At 38.8% G+C, this 20,057-nt stretch overlaps 2 protein-coding genes across 3 annotated transcripts; one reads left to right on the forward strand and one right to left on the reverse strand.

Moving 5' to 3' along the window:
- Nucleotides 1–256: 256 nt before the first annotated feature.
- TRAPPC6B (trafficking protein particle complex 6B) lies at nt 257–6,949 on the reverse strand. 2 transcript variants are annotated; one of them, XM_026051751.1, is made up of 7 exons: nt 6,811–6,949; nt 6,647–6,714; nt 5,626–5,743; nt 4,088–4,171; nt 2,828–2,921; nt 2,140–2,209; nt 257–1,487 (listed from the first exon to the last, which is right to left on the reverse strand). In XM_026051751.1, the coding sequence occupies exons 1-6, from the start codon at nt 6,889–6,891 to the stop codon at nt 2,178–2,180; spliced, it is 477 nt and encodes a 158-aa protein (XP_025907536.1). In that variant the 5' UTR covers nt 6,892–6,949; the 3' UTR covers nt 257–1,487; nt 2,140–2,177. The 2 variants fall into 2 exon arrangements, with proteins under 2 accessions (XP_025907536.1, XP_025907535.1); XM_026051750.1 differs by lacking the exon at nt 257–1,487 and having other exon boundaries at nt 1,727–2,209.
- A 706-nt stretch (nt 6,950–7,655) lies between these two features.
- Nucleotides 7,656–17,614, forward strand: PNN (pinin, desmosome associated protein). Its single transcript, XM_026051772.1, has 9 exons — nt 7,656–7,834; nt 7,991–8,062; nt 8,925–8,993; nt 10,396–10,468; nt 10,551–10,645; nt 12,201–12,276; nt 13,834–13,989; nt 14,097–14,235; nt 15,275–17,614. The coding sequence occupies exons 1-9, from the start codon at nt 7,722–7,724 to the stop codon at nt 16,549–16,551; spliced, it is 2,070 nt and encodes a 689-aa protein (XP_025907557.1). The 5' UTR covers nt 7,656–7,721; the 3' UTR covers nt 16,552–17,614.
- Nucleotides 17,615–20,057: the final 2,443 nt, after the last annotated feature.

Here is a 20,057-nt window from a genome sequence, read left to right on the forward strand (position 1 = left end):
CATGGATTTTACAGCTTTTGAGTTTAAGTACTACTAAGCAGTTCAACTTTAGCTCCCAAATTACTGAAACAATTTAGTAAAATGTAAAAGGAAGTAGTGTTAAGACTTTCCAGATAATAACTCATCATTTCTTAATAAAATAATGGAGAAAAAGGTAAAAGTTAAAGCTGTGTTAAGAGAAGCTTTTATTAAATGGAACAAGTTTGTTTTCTGTACAGTGTCTTGACAAACATGTTACCTCACCTATTCATACATTTAACATGGAATGCTTCCACACAACTTTCAGCATCTGTTTTGTGGGTCCTGGGATTCTCATTATATTCAACAACTAAAAAGCTAAAGGAACAACAAATTGTGTTGGTACAGCACATTTATATATGGTATTTTCCCAGTAGTTAGTTTCAATTAACTCCCTCATTTTTTTTTCTTTATTTTCTTAAAGTGCATAACCAATAAATTGTTAAAGGGTCTTAAAGCTACTGGTACTTTTCCATCTGGGAAAGTAGTCTTAATTACTAGTACTCTTAGCAGTTGCTCAAGTATAAAATAAGGATGAATTATAATATGTACTTGATTTTAATTTTAGAGATGCAATTCCATCTTATCATTACTGAACGTCTTTCCTATGTTGCAGATGTGTAAGATGTGCTGTCAAAATGTCCATCCATTTGACATAACAGTGCAAATCTACCAAGAGAGGAAAGGAACAACTTTCCTGTAATCTTTGTACCAYTATAAAAGCCAAATTCTCCTCGAGTCCCGTAGCAGAGTGCAAGCTTTTCTCTGTGTACACAGTGGAATAGCATTCTGCTCCAGCTTCTGTTCTAGGGGCTTCTCAAAACTGTCAGGTTATCAACTAGAACTATTACGAACTAACATTAACAGTACCTAAGATGTGACCAAGTTCTGATCTTTTTAAGTTCAAGTATAATAAACCCCTGATTATCGCATTTACTGCCAGCTTATAATAACCACCTAGAAAAGGACGGGATTATTACAGGCTTCCAAGCTCCCTAGAGCTTAGGGAAGTTTCTGCTGTTCTTGCCCACAATGCAATTAGAAAACCTACTTCTGGCAACACAGAAAAGTGTTAYAGCAGAGAGAAGTGCTATTATAACATGCTAGTTTTTCTCTCTAACTTATATTTGCTGTTCTTAAAGTAGCACCAAAATGAATCACTACCACAAGACAAGGCATTCTTAAAACTTCTGCATAAGGACTATAAGATTCAGTAACACCATCAACTTCATCATCATTCAGTTCAAAAATGCAAAGCCTGAACTTAAGACTCAAGCAAAAYCCATTAAAAGTACTTTAACCGAGATCTTCTCATGCTTACCTAGAGCAAGATATGTATTCTTATGCAAATCTTGCAACAAGAAGTATTTAGCAAACCCCAATGTCCTCAGAGTCTTGGTGGTGCCTTTACAGCTCCGTGCAGGCCTAACCATCTTCCTGCTGATACTCATTACAGAAGTGAGTTGTGGCTAGCAATTAAAAACAATTAAGTTAATATTGAAATTATGCACAGCAAACTAAAAAAAAAATTCCTTTTGTCCAGTAGCTGTTGACCTTAGCTGAAAAATTCTCCTGAAGCAAAAAGAACAGCTATGAATTTTAAGGAGGCAGGAAATACTGCTTAACTATATAGAAAAGTTTTCTCTTTTCTGCAGACCCAGTAGCCAGTACAGACCCAGCATCATTGCCATAGCTATGGAACRAAGGCTCCACCAAACATTTTAAGTGAAAGCTGTGGGTTTGTGTGTTGATGGCAATTGCTGCCTTACACTTTGGAGGCAAAAAGGAAAGCGAACAGTGGCAGTCATGTTAGATGCCACAAAAGACAATAGGTTTTTACTCAAAGTTAGTCTTGGTCAATCTTTTGCTCAGTTCTTAAAACATGCCCTGGTCTTCCAAGTGCTGTTTTGGCAATTCAAATCTTTGGTGAAAACTTAGAGCTGATAGTTTTCACTGTAACAAACATTTAATACCTTGGTATAGAATTAGTTTCATACCAAGAGGTGAGAATAGTGTTATTTTGATGGACATTTATTATACAACATAGTAGTTTTGTTGGAACTGACTAGAACTTACAAGCTAGACAAAATAAAGCAAAATCAAGATACTGAGTTCACATACACGAACGATTAAGGTAGATACCCAGATCTGAAAGTGCTCTACATCTTCTGTATCATCACCTGAAATTTACCTGTGAAGAAAAATAAAAGCCAATTAAAGAATCAAGGTCATTTTTGGAAGCATTTTTTTTAATTTTATTTTGTTAGAAGAAATAAAAAAGAACACACAGAACATTCCTGTCTTATGATTTAATAATGAAAAATCTAGACATTATAAAATTTTAAATATAAAAATTGAGCTCCAATTGAACAGTTTTTCTTTTAAGTTGATCCARGTCCCATATTAAAACAGTTTTGTCAGCTTAAAATTTGTACAAAGCCTGTGGAAATTTTTAAATCCATCTTAATCAGCTTGGGTTATTACAATGAACTTCACCTAGTTATTTTTCATCTTCCCTTGTRCAAGTAGCCTTCCACTTTCACATTATTATCTAATACTTTCAAATGTAAACATAGCTTTCTAGTTTTGTTTCCATTTAATAACAGGGAGGTTCCTCCTATGCAAGTATTTTGTCAGCACTATTTAGTGTCAAGCCATGTCCTGAAATTCACATAGGGCCCTTTGCACCGAAACATTCCCATCCATTCCACTTGGATAAATTCACAGAAAGCAAAGAGCACTCAGCTCTTTGCAAAGAGGTGAGGCAAGTTTTTACTGAGCTAACAAGTGAATACTCAGGTCTACTTACATGCTGGCATTGTTGAAACTTCTGCTGTTACAATGCTCTTTATTCCCAGATTGGATAGRCCTCCTCTGATTAGTCCACAGGTAAATGCTAGATACTAAATAAAATTACACTTTAAAGAAATCTCCAGAATCAAGCTTGTTGTGTATTTTTTTGAGAATAAGTGGTTAAAAAGAATATTTAATTCTTAAACAATATAAAATTTATGCAGTAACTTCAAAAATGAGATGCATTAACAGGACTGCAATAATTTGCTCAAAATAGGTGTTAAAATCTTCAAGTCAAATAGTTCGATGATTAGGAGGAATTATGAAAAACAGGGGATATTTGGTCATATTTCACAACTGGATGTCCCATATCTACTAAAGCGTAAACTCTTTCCCAGCATTTAGGGSATTAAAACCATCTCTTGTAGATAGAGGCTGTAGATAAAATTTCCCTTTGTAAAGGCACTATCTTGAGTCTCTTCCTTCTATTGGTAGGAATTTATTATTCTTGCACGAATCTAAACTCCTTAGAATGCGAAGACTAGGGAGTTGCATAACTATTTACAAATATATGGTGCAAAACAGAAAAATATCACATCATATCAAAAAAATCCCCAATCCCTGAAGTCCYGATAACTAAACCTTAAAGAGCATGAATTCAAAAAAAAAAGAATAAAACTGAGTGCCTCATTTTTTATATCTACTTCAAACCAAAGCCCTTGTTCAGAYGCTCTGCAGAAGCACTGATTTTATTTTACTCAACCATTATACTAATAATTGAGATTTATAATAGATCAAACCATTTTTAATTGGTGGAAGATCTCTTTAAATCCTCCAAACATCTCTAAGGTTTGTTCTGCAGRATTAAGTGCCTTCCAAATCTCTCTYTGGAATTTTGAGAAAGCAACTGGAAAACAACTTGAAAGCAGGAGRAAGAATCTGTGATAGCAGCAGAATTTTCTTCCTAAACTGCACATAAAGTCTGAACATCAGCTCAGCCATATTCACCGTGCAGTCTGACCAGCTCTTACCACCTAGTAATTCAAACTAAAATCATAGAGTGTTTTTCATGACAGTGCATTTAATGTATTTTTAAAAGCACTGATTTTAGTGCTTAGTTGGAGACTAAATTTGTTGTCTTTTTGGAGAATTTATATTCATTCAATTCCAAAATTTAAAATTCATAGCAATATTCATTGCAAAATTCATAGCAATTCATAGCAACAATAATGCAAATCAAACAGGTGATTATCCAGAAAAAAAATATGAAGGATACCTTTGGTGCGTGTTCTAAATACTGCTTTCCTGCAGACATTTGTGTCAAGAGCCGAAATTTATTGTCTTGAAGTACATAAATACCCTTAAAAAAAACAAATAAAAAACAAAACCAAAAACCACTCTTTAGGAACATATCCAGTAATTTTTTTGCAACATTCTCTCAATTTATCTGCAGACACAATATAACTATTTTTAAGTTGGAAAAAGAAATGTTAAATTAAGGTGATTTAAACTGTATTTCTTACTTATATGCCAAAGAAAGCATATTTAAACAGCAAATTTACACTAGGACCTGTAAATAAAAACACAACTTACATCAGTGAATCCTAAAAACTTTTATACACATTTTTACTGGAAGAATTTTCTCAGTGCTCAGGAACAATAGCTCCGTATTAGACATATTTTTTAATATATTAAGTACATGCTGACCTTTACATTTAGATTTGATTCTTCATTTGGGTATGAAATTGACTATTACAATTCTCAAATTCAATACGGCTTATACATTCTTTAGTAGAAAACACTCAGAAGATGATCAAATTTTTAAAAGTCTAATGCTTTTAACATTATTACGTAATATATATTTTAAATAAATGAAGTATGAAAGCAACATAGCTTATTCTAGACCTGATTTTTTAAAGGAGACTGCAATTTCGAAACTTTAAACCTTTGAAACTTTATAACCTTAGAAATGGAATCAAGGATGCACATACAATTGAGATTTAGACTGAATATTAAGTTTTCTATTTAAAAAATATTTATAACTATATTATTTCTTAAATTTACGCTTGAACAACAGTACACTGAAAAAAAAAATTAAGTCTAGTTATTTGGACATATCCTTGTAAAAATTCTCTTGTCCTTACTTTGTTACAACAAGAAGACAGCTGTAAGAAAATCAAGTTCCTTAAAAGAAGGATTTCTGATTCTAGTAGGATAATTAAGTTATTTTGATCTTGCTTTAAAAATTGTGGCAGTTAATATCACCAGAAGTATCACCAAGACATAAATCTGAAGCGAAGTTTTTCAGGTGTCTCACATAAAAATACATTGAATAGAACACAATTAAGCTTTTCACTTGCTAAAAACTATAAGTATTCCTCAAAAGCAAAAGTGACTTCAAGGAAGCCATTCCAGTAAAATACTTTTGCATCTCATTCTCTCAGTTAGTATTTCACAAAAACATTGAGAGATGCACAAAAAAGTCCCTATATGAGTTGATAATATAAAGACCTTCAGCTTATATAGCTGATGAACTGTAATTATTACTATCCTATGCACTTGAGTTTGTTTAGCTTTACATTAGCCATACTTACAAAATTTAAAACATTTTATCTTTTCAAATAGATTCAATAGGCTGATCATAAACAAGCATTAATGAATTGTATTCTGAAACCATACGATCAAATGAACCTTAAAAATTACTATGTTTAAAAAGAGCACATAAAGAATATTATGTTTTTTATTAATTTCAGAACAAGACAGACACAGTGTAACTACTTTTATAAATTAAATCTTATCCTACAACATTAGTACCTGATGATTGGTCCTGAGATTATCTATTTGTTTTTTGAACACAGTTGTCCAAAAGTCTTTGCAAATAAACTTCATAATATCTAATTCATCCTTGAATCTAGCAGTATCTTTTGTAAACCTAAGAAATAAACAAGAAATACATTAATAAGAAAAACATGCAACATTTTGACTAAATAAGTAGAAAAAGAAAACTCAAAAAATGACATTGTGCAACAACGCTTCGGAGGCTGTCGCTGAAATTAGTGCTTGGACTATCACGTAATGTAATTTTAGCATCACTCAGCTTTCATCATGCATTGCAGTTTAAGAGCAACACAGCATTATCTTAGTACCTGCATGGCACAGCTGAGTAAGTGATTTTGAATTTTATGATCATTGAACATGGGTGAAATAGAGAAAGCAAAGCTCGCTTTTTTTTTTTTTTTCTCTAATTTATCGAGCTAAAAAAGGGGGCTAAAATTAATGCATCTACTATAGCTCAGAGGGCTCCTTCAAGTATGACTGAAAGCTCTAACAAACAGTACCAAACACGACACTCTTTCCAGTTTCCTGGAAAGGAACCTCCTTCTGCTGCTTTGTTCAGAACTCCCTCTCTCCCCTCCTCCTCAGTCTTTACAAAGCACTAAAGCACTGTATTCTGTACRTGGCTTGAAACGAGGGCACCAACGCTGGATGCTCAGCAAGCCAGGGTACATCCCCAAAGCGCCCCCGAGGAYAAGGTGCTTGGCTACAAAGCAGCAAGGACTAAGAGTGCTCTAGGAAAAACGGAAATCCCAGAGTTGCCAGTCACGAATTTAAGACACAAATTAGGGAGGTAATTACTAGGGAAAAGAAAAATCGCGCAGCAAACCACGCCGGGAGCAGGAAACATGAAACAGAGGCGCCGGGCCTGCAAGCGAAGGACTCGCTACGGACCGAGAGGAGCTCGCTAAGGCCGGGGGGCCGCCAGGCGCCCGCGCGGCTCCCTTCTGGGGACGGGAGCCCGGGGGAAGGCGCGGCGCGCCGGCCCGGCCGCACTCACCGCTCGATGAGGCCCTGCCCCACGCGGAAGCCCATGTTCTCCAGCTTGCTGATGCACCGCCCGTTCTCCTRCAAGACACAAGCGCGGCCGCCGCTCAGCGCCGGCCCCGGCCCTGGCCGCCGCCTCCGCCGGGCGGCCCTCGCGGCGGGGCCGGCCCCACTCACCCCGTCGCCCTGCTCGGCGGCCCGGTAAAGCCCCGCCACTATCTCGCCGTGCAGCAGCAGGAAGAGCGTCTCGTCCGCCATGACGGCGCCGCGGCGGAGCGCGCCGCCCCCGCAGCCCCGCCCCGCGCTAACGGCCGCCCCCGCCCCGCGCTAACGGCCGCCCTCGGCGCCTTAGGTGCCCCTTGAGCCGCCCGTTCCCGCAGCGGGGGAACCCGCCAGGCTCTTGGGGCCAAAGCAGCACCCGCCAGCGGAGGTGACCATGTACGAGAGGCTTTTCTTTAATAAGGGGTTAACAAATTAACGGGCGGGTCAGCCCGGGGGGCGTTTAGCGCCTCTGAGCGCAGAACTGGCCGGTTCCGCTACCGAGCTGAGGCCCCTGAGGCGCTGGCGGCAGCGCGGACTCGGACGCGCCGTGACTTGGCGCGGCGCCCTCAGTAACACCCGCGCCGATTGGCCGCCGGGTTCTGAAGCGAGCAGGTGATTGGCCCGCGTGCCCGTGGCCACGGAACCCTTTACGAGTGCAGAGAGAGAGCTCGTCTCGAGTGGGCGGGGACCAGCGCTCGCGAAGCGGCTTTGTGATTGGTCCAAAGGGAAAAGATGAATGAGTGCTCATTAGCTAGGCGCGACGTCACTCAGGCGTCCAGTCCTTGAGTCTAACGGTGGCAAGCAGTGGCTCTCGCTAATTGGTTAGTTGGGCCTGTCAGTCTGCAAGAAAGCTCTGCGACTGGTAGGTGCCTCCCGCCAGTGCTGGCTGTGGGGCGGACCCTCCCGCCAGCTCGCGGCACTATTGGCGGGCGGCGGCGGGCGGCGCGGCGCTATTGGCTGCGGCGGAGGCGCGTGGGCGGGGCGCCCCAGCCCGTTACCCAGCGGTGCTTTGCGCGGGGCCCTGTGCAGGCCGCGCTGCGGGCGGGATGGCGGTGGCGGTGCGCGCGCTGCAGGAGCAGCTGGAGAAGGCCAAGGAGAGCCTCAAGCACGTGGACGAGAACATCCGCAAGCTCACGGGCCGGGACCCCAACGATGTGAGGTGAGGCGAGGCGGGCGGCGGCGCAGGGGGCGCGCGCGGCCCGCGGCTCCCCGGGGCGGGACGGGACGCGGGAGGCCGCGGCGGTGGCCGCGGGCGCCGTCGGGCGGGCGGGCGCGGAGCGGGGCTGTCGCCTAAGGGCTCGCGCTGTCTCCGCAGGCCCCCTCAGAGCAGACTGCTCGCCCTCTCAGGCCCCGGTGGAGGTAGAGGGCGCGGGAGCTTATTGCTAAGGTAAGAGCCGCCGCTCCTCGCTCGGGTCGGGCGCCCGCCTTCCCCTGTCTGCAAGCCACCCACCGCCCTCGTGCTGTAAGGAGGCAGSAGGGGCAGGCAGAGAGGGCAGGGGGTTACATTACAGCCTAGTTTAAAGCTTTTTTCATTCAAAGTTCCAGCCCTTTGTGATAAACTGATAGTTTGCCCTAAAGGTTTTTGCACCTGGACTGGAAATTGCGGTAGGGGGAGGAAGAAATAACTWATCGGGTCTGGGGAGAGGAGGAAATGGTCTTTGGGACCTTGTTTCTTTATATTGGTTCAAACTCAAATCTCTTGGTCATTGAGAAAGTATTGGGTATTTCAGGTAGAACAGAAAGGGCCGAAGTTGGCAGAAGTTTTAAAAGAATTTTATTGTAACCAAAAAGTTGCTACTATGTCAAACAAATATAAGTAAAAAGCATCRGTGTGTTGTGATCTTTGTTCTTCTCCAGCAGAGTGAAAAGGTTGCTGTATCTTAATTTCTTTTGAATGAATTTTTGCTTAATTACAATATTAATCTATTAGTTAGAACTTAATGCACCTTGACTTTTTTTTTGTTTTTTACAAATTTGAACATTTGAACTTGATGGGACAGCTTCTTTGACTGCAACTGCTCATTCAAAAAGGACAGAAGCTCAGGTGTAAATGAGCAGGCATGTAAACAGTATGTGTGCCTGCTGTATTATTATGATAACAGGAAGATGGCAATATTTCCAAGTAACAGTCAATGTTATATCATTGCCACAAAGACGACTGTTTGATGTTTGTGCAGGCTCAAGGTGGATCTCTGCTAAACTTGGTATTAGTCTGAGCTGTTCTGAGATCACAAGTGGTTTCTTTGTAGGCGTGGATTCTCGGATAGTGGAGGAGGACCCCCAGCCAAGCAGAGGGATCTTGAAGGTGCAACCAATAGGTGGGTGCAAACATTGATGGAAAGAACTTGCTCTATCAGGATGAAAGTCTGTAGTTTTAAAGTATTTAGATTAAATAATTGTGATAACTGTCTAGAGTTCACACGTTCAAGGCTTGCTGGAAATACTTTTGAGTGACAGCATTTGACTATGATGATTCTTTTTTTCCATACTTTATAGCAGTATTTTTTTTGTTGTATGATGGAGTCTACTTCAGGTAGAATAGATATAGATATAGAATAGTAAAATGAGGTTGAATAAATGCTGAACTTATTTCTGCGATGGACTTAACTGCTCATGCTGTCTTTTGTATCACCTGAAGCAGGAAATCTCCACGAAAAAAATGTGCATTTTTGATGGATACAAACATCAGGGATGTTAATTTTTTTTTTTTTAATGGTCTATCTTGCAGATAACTGCTTTCACGTGCCAGATCTTTGTTGCAAACTGTAGTATTCCAAAGGATTTTCTGAATATGTTTATGGAATTGGCCACCAAATTTTAAGACTCTGATAAAGATCCTTGCGGTTTTTAATTTTATTTGGTGTATGGTCTGCAGCATCATATCCTGCCTAGTAGCCAGACTTGTTTTACAACAGACCTACAGATAAAAATACAGCTGAGACCTCCCTTTCGATAAACTGARTGTAGGTAATGTGACAATAGACTTAGGTTTCAAGCTTTTGCATTTCAATGCAGATTAATCAGCTGTGGATCTGGTTATAGTGATCTCCATTCCCTGAACAATTACATGGGACTGTGCCCTTTCGGAGGGCAGCAGGGCCGGCTTTCGCCTGCATCCTGTGAAATTGGCATTGCTGGTAGTTAAGTGCTGTGTCACAAAGCTGGCGGTGAGAGCTGAAAATAAGCTATATTTAACTTGCTACTTAGCTGTTCTTTGTCGGAACCTTGATTCCTTCAAGTGCTCTGATGGCTTTTTATCTTGTTTTGTAGCCGCTCGATCAGGTAATTCAGGTAGATAATACGAAAAATTGTATTGATTTACAAATCTTTATGTATTTAGTGTATTCAAATTTGCTTTTAAAGGTATAACCTTTAACAGGTTATATTTTGGAGACTCTGGGGAGAAAAGAGACAAAGATGAAAATGAACAGAATCCAAAGATGCTCTAAGACTTTAAAGATGTTACTAACACAGTGTTCTGCTCTACTTGATCATGTATTCTCTTACCTGCCGCACCGTGGTAAAAATTTTTACCAAGAATAGATTCTGTGYGTAAATAAAGGTTATTGGTCATGAACTTACCTTCAGAGTGATGAGGAGACTTTGTTGGGGCTGTTAGTCCTTTTGAGTAGATATACTGGTTCATGTTTTTCTGTCATTGGAACAGTTGCTGTCTTTCATATTAGTTTTTTGCCATTAATGCTACTTTTTCTATTTCAGGCTGGGTGGAGAACGTCGGACAAGAAGAGAATCACGCCATGAAAGCGACGCAGAGGATGATGACATTAAAAAGGTAACGCAAGACAAAGGTGAGCTATGCAGGAGGAGGCACTCCTAACTGGAACATGAAATAAGGAGCTTGTTTTCCCTTGCAGCCAGCGTTGCCATCCTCTGTTGTTGCTACCTCCAAAGAGCGAACACGTCGAGACCTTATACAAGATCAAAATATGGATGAGAAAGGAAAGCAAAGGTATGCAGAAGTGCCTTCTCAGCTCTAATGTGGTAATTCTGCGTGCTAGCACAAACAGCTTTAGATTTTAAAAATATAATATAGATTTTCTTCTGCATCAGATGAGGTACAGAGATGATGCAAACTTGGATATTGTGCTAACACTTATCTTCTGAGAAGATTCATGTAAACTTTCTGTAACTGATAGTGATTCTATTTCTCAGGCCACCTACTGGAATCAAGTTTGCTAGTGCTAGTGTAACTGACTGTCTCCAAGTTTGAAGAAATATATGTGTAGCTTCACTGGTTAGTTAATATTTTGGGTTGTTACAACAGGACACAAAAAGCAAATTTGAATCTGGAGGGCGCTTCAGATATAGATACTGTGCTTTGCGTTATAGAAAACTGTATAAAAGTGTCCTGAAGTAGTTGCTTTTTCCTCAGTTATGCAGTTAAAGAAGATGCATTGTTTTTAAAACAACATGTTTTTCAGTTACAGGTGATATTTTGTGTGTTATTAAAAGGAGTTGGGTTTTTATTCTGTTTTTTACAGAATAGTCCTGTTGTGCATTTTCTCTCTTCTGTTTCTGCTCTCATGGTTACTATCATGTTTACAGCCTGACCTTCATTTTTACCTACTCCTCTTTAATTGCCTCTTGCTTACAATCGTATCACCATTTCTCTTGTATGTTATTTGTATTAAARTAACTTTTAAAAGTTCTTGCTGAGCCCTGGTCCTGTTCAGGAGAGTAGTTGCTGATTTGCTTTTCTGTGTACATCCTCTTAGACTCTGTCCATTCCAATCTGCAGCTCACCTGGTACATTTTGATCACCACACTAACTATGATTCCATCACCAGATTCCAAATCCTGTTCCTACATGATTTTATGGACATGATTTGTTAAGGAAAAAGGAAGGAAATAAATGTAATTCAAGAAGTTAGTTATTCAGTAGAAGGGAATTCATTGAATGATTTTACTTATTTTTCTCAAGTTTTCTCAAAATACCTGACTGGATGAAGGCTTCCCAACCATATCAGTGGATTTCCCCACCCTTCTCTGTTTTGTGTTGTGAATGAAAGTAATTCTTGCTTGATCACATTACTAAGCCGTGGCAGACAGTCTTCTACAGTCATGTTGCTTCATTTCTCCTTAATTCTTTCTGTGAAGAAAGAGATTTTCATGTCGTTCAGAAAATGCCAGGACCTTCTAATACTTATATTGATATATCCTACTATTTAGCCCTTTCTTCAGTGTTTTTTGCTCTCAGAATGTTTTATTTTTTCCTCAATGTCACTTTCTTTGCAGACAAAAATCTTGCAGTGTTAACTCTTCTGTGTTATGGTTAAGAGCTATGCCTCACTCTTAAGGAAAACATGATATGTCATTGTAAATTATATCCCTGCCTGCCGGYATGGTCAGTACATAATCTATTGCTAATGGCCTTGAGATATACTGAGCCTTTAAAATAAACATCTCTGAGCTGGAAAACTTTCTCCGATTGTTTATGCAACTAATAAACTTGGTACTTAAACTGATCTTCCAACCTTTTGTTTGGTTGTTTTGTTTTTATTCAGGAATCGACGTATATTTGGCCTGTTGATGGGCACTCTTCAAAAATTTAAGCAGGAGTCCACGGTTACTACTGAAAAGGTACTTGTTTTTCAGTTTTATCAGATTCTAAATTGTAGATAATAAATCAGTATGGCACAGATGGCAGGTACTGTAACATTGGTAAGAGCAAAAATAGCTTTTTTGGCTGTTTTATTTTAGTGAAATTGAGGGATAGGAGGTAGAAAAGGAATTCCAAGGATTTTGTGACTTTACAAAAAGTGTTACAGTGATAGAAGTGATACAGCAATGTTTATACTGCTGTGTTTTCTTTGTTTGCTTTTTAAGTGCAGTATTTTATTGTACGTGCAGTTGAGGRAGTAGATGATCATTCTTCTTATGTACATGATTTGGGGATCATTTCAAAGTAAATGAAACTTCATCAGGTAAACTATATAATTAGTCATAAGCTAATTCTGTAAACAATGGTGAGACAGAATCACTGAACTGGTACTAGCCCTCATGTGTTCTAAATGTTTAAATTACAATCAAGTATACGAAGAGTGTGGGTTTTCTTTTGTCATTTGTTTGGCCCAAACCCAGTGATTTGTTTTTTCTGTATGTGTAGATAAGGATTCTTTTTAGAAAAAAAAGTTGACTGTTAATGGAGGCTCTATATAACTTAATAGTTACTCCAAAAAAAATCTTTAAACTTCTAAAAACCTTTAGGTTAAAAATGGTATGTGAAAGTTCCAGAGAAGTTTGACTTTGAGCTATGCAGTGGAGGCAGCTGTGGAGTCTTTATATTTAAACCTCTCCACGTAAAGTGTTAGCATAGCTGGCTTGCTGTTGGTATTGATTTATTTCACAGCAATATTTGGATATCCTGCCGTTTTCTCTTTAACTAGTAGCGTGGCACGCAAGAAGAACCAAAGTTCTCAGTTGTCTGCTTGCTTTTAGAGCAGGAAACAGAAGGCAGTGAACCATAGGCTCCTAATATAACTTATGCAACATGTGTTTGTATAAACAAATTTGAGGAGTTTCTGCTCATTTTAACATATTTTGGAGAATTTGTACAGGCAATATGCTTTTCATACATACAGTCTTACTATAAATTAACACAGGTCAGGGGCATTTCATAAGACATAGCTATTTATTTTTGTCCAAACACCAAATTGTGTATTTGTATTAGAAAACTATTGTGTAATCCCATGTGGCAGTCTATGTAAATGAACAATTATATGTACACACCAGCAGCCTTTTTTTTTTTGGAGAGAAGGAGAAGTTGATTGTTGTTTTTTTTCCTCAAGTAAAGCTTCTGAAATCTATTAGGCTTTAGTTTTTTGTTTGTTTGTTTTTGTGATAGTGTGGGAGAACACGTCAAATCTTGAAAGTTCAAATGCAAATTGAATGGTAAACCCGAGGCAGATGATAAATATATGCCCTTACGGATTTCTATAGCATGTGTGCACACAGGTTATACAGAATTGGGCCGGCTAGAAGTGGCACTCTTTTCTTACATTACTTTTAATTCAAAAGCTGCCCAAATTTCTTGTGAGGAATGCTTTTAACAGTGTAAGTAGTTCTAACTGGACCAAACTAGAATAATTTCTTGAACGAGGGGGAAAAAAAAATAAAGTACTACTTTATTTACCTTAGCAAAAGAGGCGAAAAGAAATTGAACAAAAGCTTGAAGTACAGGCAGAAGAAGAAAGAAAGCAAGTTGAGAATGAAAGGCGAGAACTGTTTGAAGAAAGGCGTGCTAAGCAGACAGAGCTGCGGTTGTTGGAGCAAAAGGTTGAGCTTGCTCAGTTGGTGAGTTTTGGTTTTGTTCTCTGTTTATTTTTTTCTTTATAAATTATAATGGATTTTGCTWTTTTACTTTATAAATTATAGTAGATTTTACATTGTTTCTTTCTCAGCAAGAAGAATGGAATGAGCATAATGCCAAAATAATTAAATATATAAGAACAAAGACAAGACCCCACTTATTCTACATACCTGGCAGAATGTGTCCTGCTACACAAAAGCTGATGGAAGAGTCACAGAAAAAGATGAATGGTAAGTGGTCCATGTAATTCATGACTGCTGCTCTTTTTGACTCCCTCTGGTATTTGCTGAACAAAATCAAGCCTTTCTGCTTGGATGTAGCAATTTCATGGTCAGGACAAACTGTGTATGCTTGTATGTTCATCATAACATAGTAATGTTACTCCTTTGGTGACTTAGTRTTGTTGGGTGCTTTGATTCTTTTACAAGGAATCAAAAGAGATATATATGCAATCTCAGAAGTATTTGTTTAAAATTTAGTCCTTTATATTAACTTCAGTACCCAGATGTATGCCAGTGCAGCACCTTCGTTTTGAAAAGACAAATTCTGTGGATTGAAGACCCCAGGAAACACAGGTTTTTACAAGGAGTTGAGAATCTTTTCCTTAAGCATAGCACAAGTACTTTGTGATGATTTTCTTTGTGGATTTTTTGGTTTTGTTTTTTATTACCTTAATGTGTGTTCATTTGTCTGTTTCACAGGATGACTATTTTCCTTTCGGAAAACAATATAAAATACTACGTGGTGATGGTAGTCTTACTGTTCTTTTTATTAAGCTGAGAATTATTTTCTCATTGTGTGGGGTGGGGCATAAGAAGCTAGTTCACCTCTCTGAATAGCTTACATTATTAGAGTATTATTATTATTTTCAATACTAATCTGCTTTTTGCTGATTCCTCATGTCTGTGATTCACTTTAGGAACCATAACCTTGTTAATGCCTGTTATATATGAATAACAGGAAATTAAAGTGGTATTTTGGTATACTATTGATTGGACTGATTTCAACAAAGTCAAACTTTGTTAGGTTAGATTTAGTGTTTTGTTACTCTTGATACTCAGCTGAGCTGACCATCCCCTTTGCTTTGAGTAAGRTAACCAGCAGCCTTTGGCATTATGCATGAATAGCTCACTACTCAGAACAAGTAGGGTGGTAATATTTGTAAGTTAAACCAATTTGATAACTATCAGTGCATAGTTAAGGAGAAAATAGACTCCGACCTCTGTAGATTACCTGTCTGAAACTTCTGTTTATACATTTATTCTCCAGCACTCTTTGAAAGCAGGCGCAATGAGTTTGCAGAGCAGATTAACAAGATGGAGGCGAGGCCCCGAAGACAATCTATGAAGGAGAAAGAACAGCAGGAGGTGCAGACTGAAGAAAAGAAGGAAGAACAGAACAAGGAGCAGGAAGAGGGTAAGGTGGCTCAGCAGGTGGAAGAGTTGGAGACAGGTAATCAGAACAATGATGTAGAAATGGAGGAGGCAGGGGAGGAAAAGGGAAAAGTAGGTTCAGGGCATAGTGATACAGAGAAAGAGCAGGAAGAGGATGAACAGAAACAGGAAATGGAGATCAAACTAGAAGAGGCTCCTGAGGTGAGGGAGAATGACAAGCAGCAGGATGGCCAGCATGAGGAGGTCTCAGCTGCGAAAGAGGAAGGTGAAGGTGTTCAGCCAGTGGATAATGAACAAGATATGGTAGAAATGAATGAGGCAGATAGTGTAGAACCCATAGAAAATGAAAATAGCAAAGAAGTGGAACCRGAAACTGAGTGTGATGCTCAGCCGGAAAATGTGTGTAACATTCCTTCCCCTGAGAAAGAGAAAAGTATTAAACCAGAAATTGAGGCTGAACCTGAAGGAAAACAGGAAAAGGCACCTGAAGCCAAGGCAGAAGCCGAGGCCCCATCTCAGCCGGAGTCTGTGCTACCACCACAGTCACCTCCGTTATCCCAGTCCATTCAGGATGCAGAGCCTCAGGTAGACAAGGATGAAAATGCTGTGGTGTCCATAAAGGTGACCGAGGCACAGACAGAGCAGAGTCAGACACTGAGTGTGGAAGTTAAAACTAAGAATAGGAGTAGAAGCAGGGGTAGGGCAAGGAACAAAACCAGTAAGAGTCGTAGTAGCAGCAGTAGTAGTAGCAGTAGTACCTCCAGCAGTACTACGAGCGGAAGCAGTTCCAGCACTGGCAGCAGTACCAGTCGGAGCAGCTCCAGCAGCAGCAGCACTACAAGTGCCACTACTAGCAGGGACAGTAGCAGCAGTAGCTCTACCAGTAGTGAAAGTAGGAGTCGAAGCAGAGGGAGAGGACATAACAGAGACAGAAAACGCAGGAGGAGTGCGGATAGGAAGCGGAGGGAGGCGGCAGGAGCAGATAGAAGTCACAAGTCCTCAAAAGGTGGTAGCAGAGATGCCAAAAGCTCAAAGGATAAAAGTTCACGATCTGATAGGAAGCGGTCTATATCGGAAAGTAGTCGGTCAGGCAAGAGAACATCACGGAGTGAAAGAGACCGTAAATCAGACAGGAAAGACAAAAGGCGTTAACGGAAGAGACCAAGCTTCCCTAGCCTAATCTTTGCAGCAGAAGATGATTTGAGTGAAAGGATTCCCTTTAAGGAGGAGGAGAAGGCTGCCTTAAGAATTGCATGCTGTAAAAAATCTTTTGAAAAAAAGCAGACTGTTTACCAGGCATTCTTGTACTTTTTACATAATTTTGTAAAAGGTGACCTATCAAAATTATGTGAAGTTCCTGAAAATGTAAAAATAAAAGGTTAACACTCCTTTGCATCTTTTTTTAAATATCCTGTACTCGTTAAGATCCTCTGTATATTTTAATAGATAAATCTTTAAGTTGATGTGATCACTTCTACTTCTGTATCATACACTTTTTTTTTTGTAGAAATAAATGTGCATTTTAAATAAATTGAAATGTCCTGTTGACACTTAAATTCTCCTTTTAGATATACATATGCAGGGAGACAATGTTGCAATAATCTTACTTTTCCCTCTATTCTTTGCAAGGATGGGAATCTTAAGTCCCCTTAAAGGGAGTAATCTCTCACTAGTGCTGGATAAGAAGGGAAAGTAATCAACTGGATTATATATCTTTTTGTTTTCTTCTGTAATCAAACATTCTTACTCAATTCTATCTTGTAGTAGTATAAATTTTTTTTTCCTATAAGTCAATAATTGCAAATGCTAACACTGACCAAGATGAGCTGCTCGAGTCTGGAATACCACTCTTATCTGCCTTCTGCAGGTACTTGGGTAATGTTTACATCTATGTTCTGGAGACATTTAATCTGTTTAATGATGCTCCTTGCTTTGATGGCCAGTGGAGGAAAGACTTCAGCTCACTTCTCAACCAGGATTGTTTTTATTTTAGTTGCAAACTAACCTTTGAACGCTTCATACCACTAGGAATAACTACATTGCAGTGTTGGAGTTACCTGGGACTACCTAATGCCAATGTTAYGTGCGTGCAAGATTGCTTTCTGAATGTATTTAGCAGTACAACTTAAAAGTGGTATGGTGTATCTATGAAGGTGAATACTGGTTTTATATAATTTTGTATGAAAAACAACAACATCTGTTGCTTTGTTCTGTACATGTGCAAATAAATGTGGCTTTGTAGACTATTTTCTGGATGCCTGATGTTTTTTTCTATAATACAGGTATGTCACCTTAGTCTTCATAGCTTTAAAGTATTTATTCTAATGGCAGGTGACTACATGTTAGAAGGTGTGTCAAAGTTGGTCTTAGTTTGTAGTTTTTAATTAAAGCCCTATAAGCAAATATGAAACAATGTGCTATAATTCAGTGGTGATTTGCATGAACAAAATTCATGTCAAATGGCAAATTGCAGACCAGGAMGTTCTGGAAAGATTTCAGAAGGAGAATGATGTGTAATCTTACTTTTACTATGCTGATTTATATCTATGTCTCATTTTTCTGTAACAGGATACTGTGTCGTAATTTCAATTTAATTTGGTTGGGATAGTAGTCTTGTTAGTCAATTTTCACCTCATCTCATGATCTAAGTAGTGATGTTCCTGTGCTATGGATTACTGAAATTTACTGCTTGAAGGAACTTAGTTCTATGTAGGGAAGAAGTATAATGTTATTTCAGCACAGATTTCCRGTGTGGGAAGTCTCCACATATTTCCTCTTAATGAGTCGATTTCTTTTTCTTTCAGATTCTTCAGTCCATTGAACTTTAGTATTCTGTCTCCCACTGCTTCTCTACAAGTGAAAGTCACTTTTAAATTCTCATCCATAGTCTTGAACTGCATTTCCTTTCCCCTTTGTTAGGGTGTCAGGGAGGAGGTAGATTAATGTTTTTGATTAAAATATGCGTTTCCTCTGAAGAACAAAGCAAACAAAAATTGACATTTTATTCAAGATGTTCAACTTTGTTGTCTGTAGTAAATTCCAAATATTTACAGAGTAGTTGTAAATGTTACTCATTTGCATGTTTCAGTTCATTTTTCAAATCTCCTTTAGAAGCCATTTTAATTTTTTAACATATTGAGTATTTTGAAAATTGAGTAATTCAATATTGTGTAATACTGTTATTGTAATACTGTATAGGTATTAATAAATCTGTGGCCATTGTAGGAAGCTGGAGAAGTGCATTACTAGTGGGAAACCTCAGTACATTGTTTGAGGAATATACTTAGAGGATTTATAATAATGAGGTGAGTTTAGTAAACTGGACTAAGTCTGGACTTAGTCCAGTAAACTGGACTAAGGAGTGGATTGATCGTATTTAATTTCTTGTTTCAGTTTGGGTTACAGGCAGCAATATATTTTTGACAAGGTGAAAATACAGGAGTTTATTTTGTTGCAGAGTTACAAAGCAGGTGATGTATCTAATAGCTTAATGTCTAAGTTATAAGAAGCTTAGAATAACAGGAGCTTTACTGTGCTGTTTATAGTCAGCTTTGCTAAATCTCAGGAAACTCAGTGTAACCTAAATATGTAGTAAGTTCATAAGAATGGGGTTTTCTACAAGTTAGATATTGCAAACTGGCAAAGTAGTATGCAAGTTGTTATAAAGCAGTAGTTTTTTTTTTGGCAATGTAGTTATGTTTACTTTCCAAGTCCGGTTCTGTCCCACCCTGAAACAAATTCAGAGCCATGGATAGGCTTCATACATAATATGTTCATGTTGATGAGGCAATAGATGCAATTTCCGTCCACTGTCTTCAGTCACCTGTTTCAAGTACTTGACGATTTACAGACTGAATTTTATAAAATGGTTTGAGGGTTCTGAAAATTAAGGACACATAGACTTAGTGGCAGTGAAGTGAGTAAAATGTTTACTTCTGTTTCCTGTAGTGATGATTAGCAATAACAGAAAAAAAGGCCTTGTTCTCTTCTGACTAAAGTAATGTGGAAAAATTATTAAAAAAAAAAAAGGGGGGGGGGAACTTACTGAAATTAAGATGCTTTCACTGAATAGGCAGTGTGTACCACGTATAGTCCAGGCCTGCCTTGTGGAATGCTTATATCAGATAGTCTCTTGTAGCTTTAAATGTGAGTTTAGGAGACTTTCTTACTGTACTTTTGAATTGTGCATTGACTCTATGCTATTGACTTGTATTCATTTTCTTTAGTCCTCATAGAGAAACTGGAAGACAGCCGAAAAGTGTTTTTCCCTGATGTTCAACTCGAGAGTCCTTGTCAAAGGCGTTTTTGCAGACTGTTCGTAGATTATAAACTGAAATATGACTTTGCATAAAAGATGCACCTCTTCAAATTCCCGATTCCTTTCTTTAGTAGACATCCTTGTGCTTAAACCAGCTTCCTTGTGAGTATTCAAAGGAAATGTGAAAGCAATTTTAAAAGGAACATAAGCATTAGTGAACTAAAAAGCTTCAGTAAATTGAATTCCAAAAACAGTGACTTTGCAAATAGATTTCTAAAGCATATTTTCCTCATGGGAGAAGCTACAGCCTGGTGGTTAGGCCCTGCTTGCGACGTAAGTCAGATTCAGCTGCTGATTTTAAATCGATTGTGTGTAAGAGGGCCAATGTGTTCATTTTGGT

Source organism: Nothoprocta perdicaria, unplaced genomic scaffold, assembly GCF_003342845.1.
Source record: "Nothoprocta perdicaria isolate Ctin4 unplaced genomic scaffold, notPer1 scaffold_8, whole genome shotgun sequence".
Classification (NCBI taxonomy): domain Eukaryota; kingdom Metazoa; phylum Chordata; class Aves; order Tinamiformes; family Tinamidae; genus Nothoprocta; species Nothoprocta perdicaria.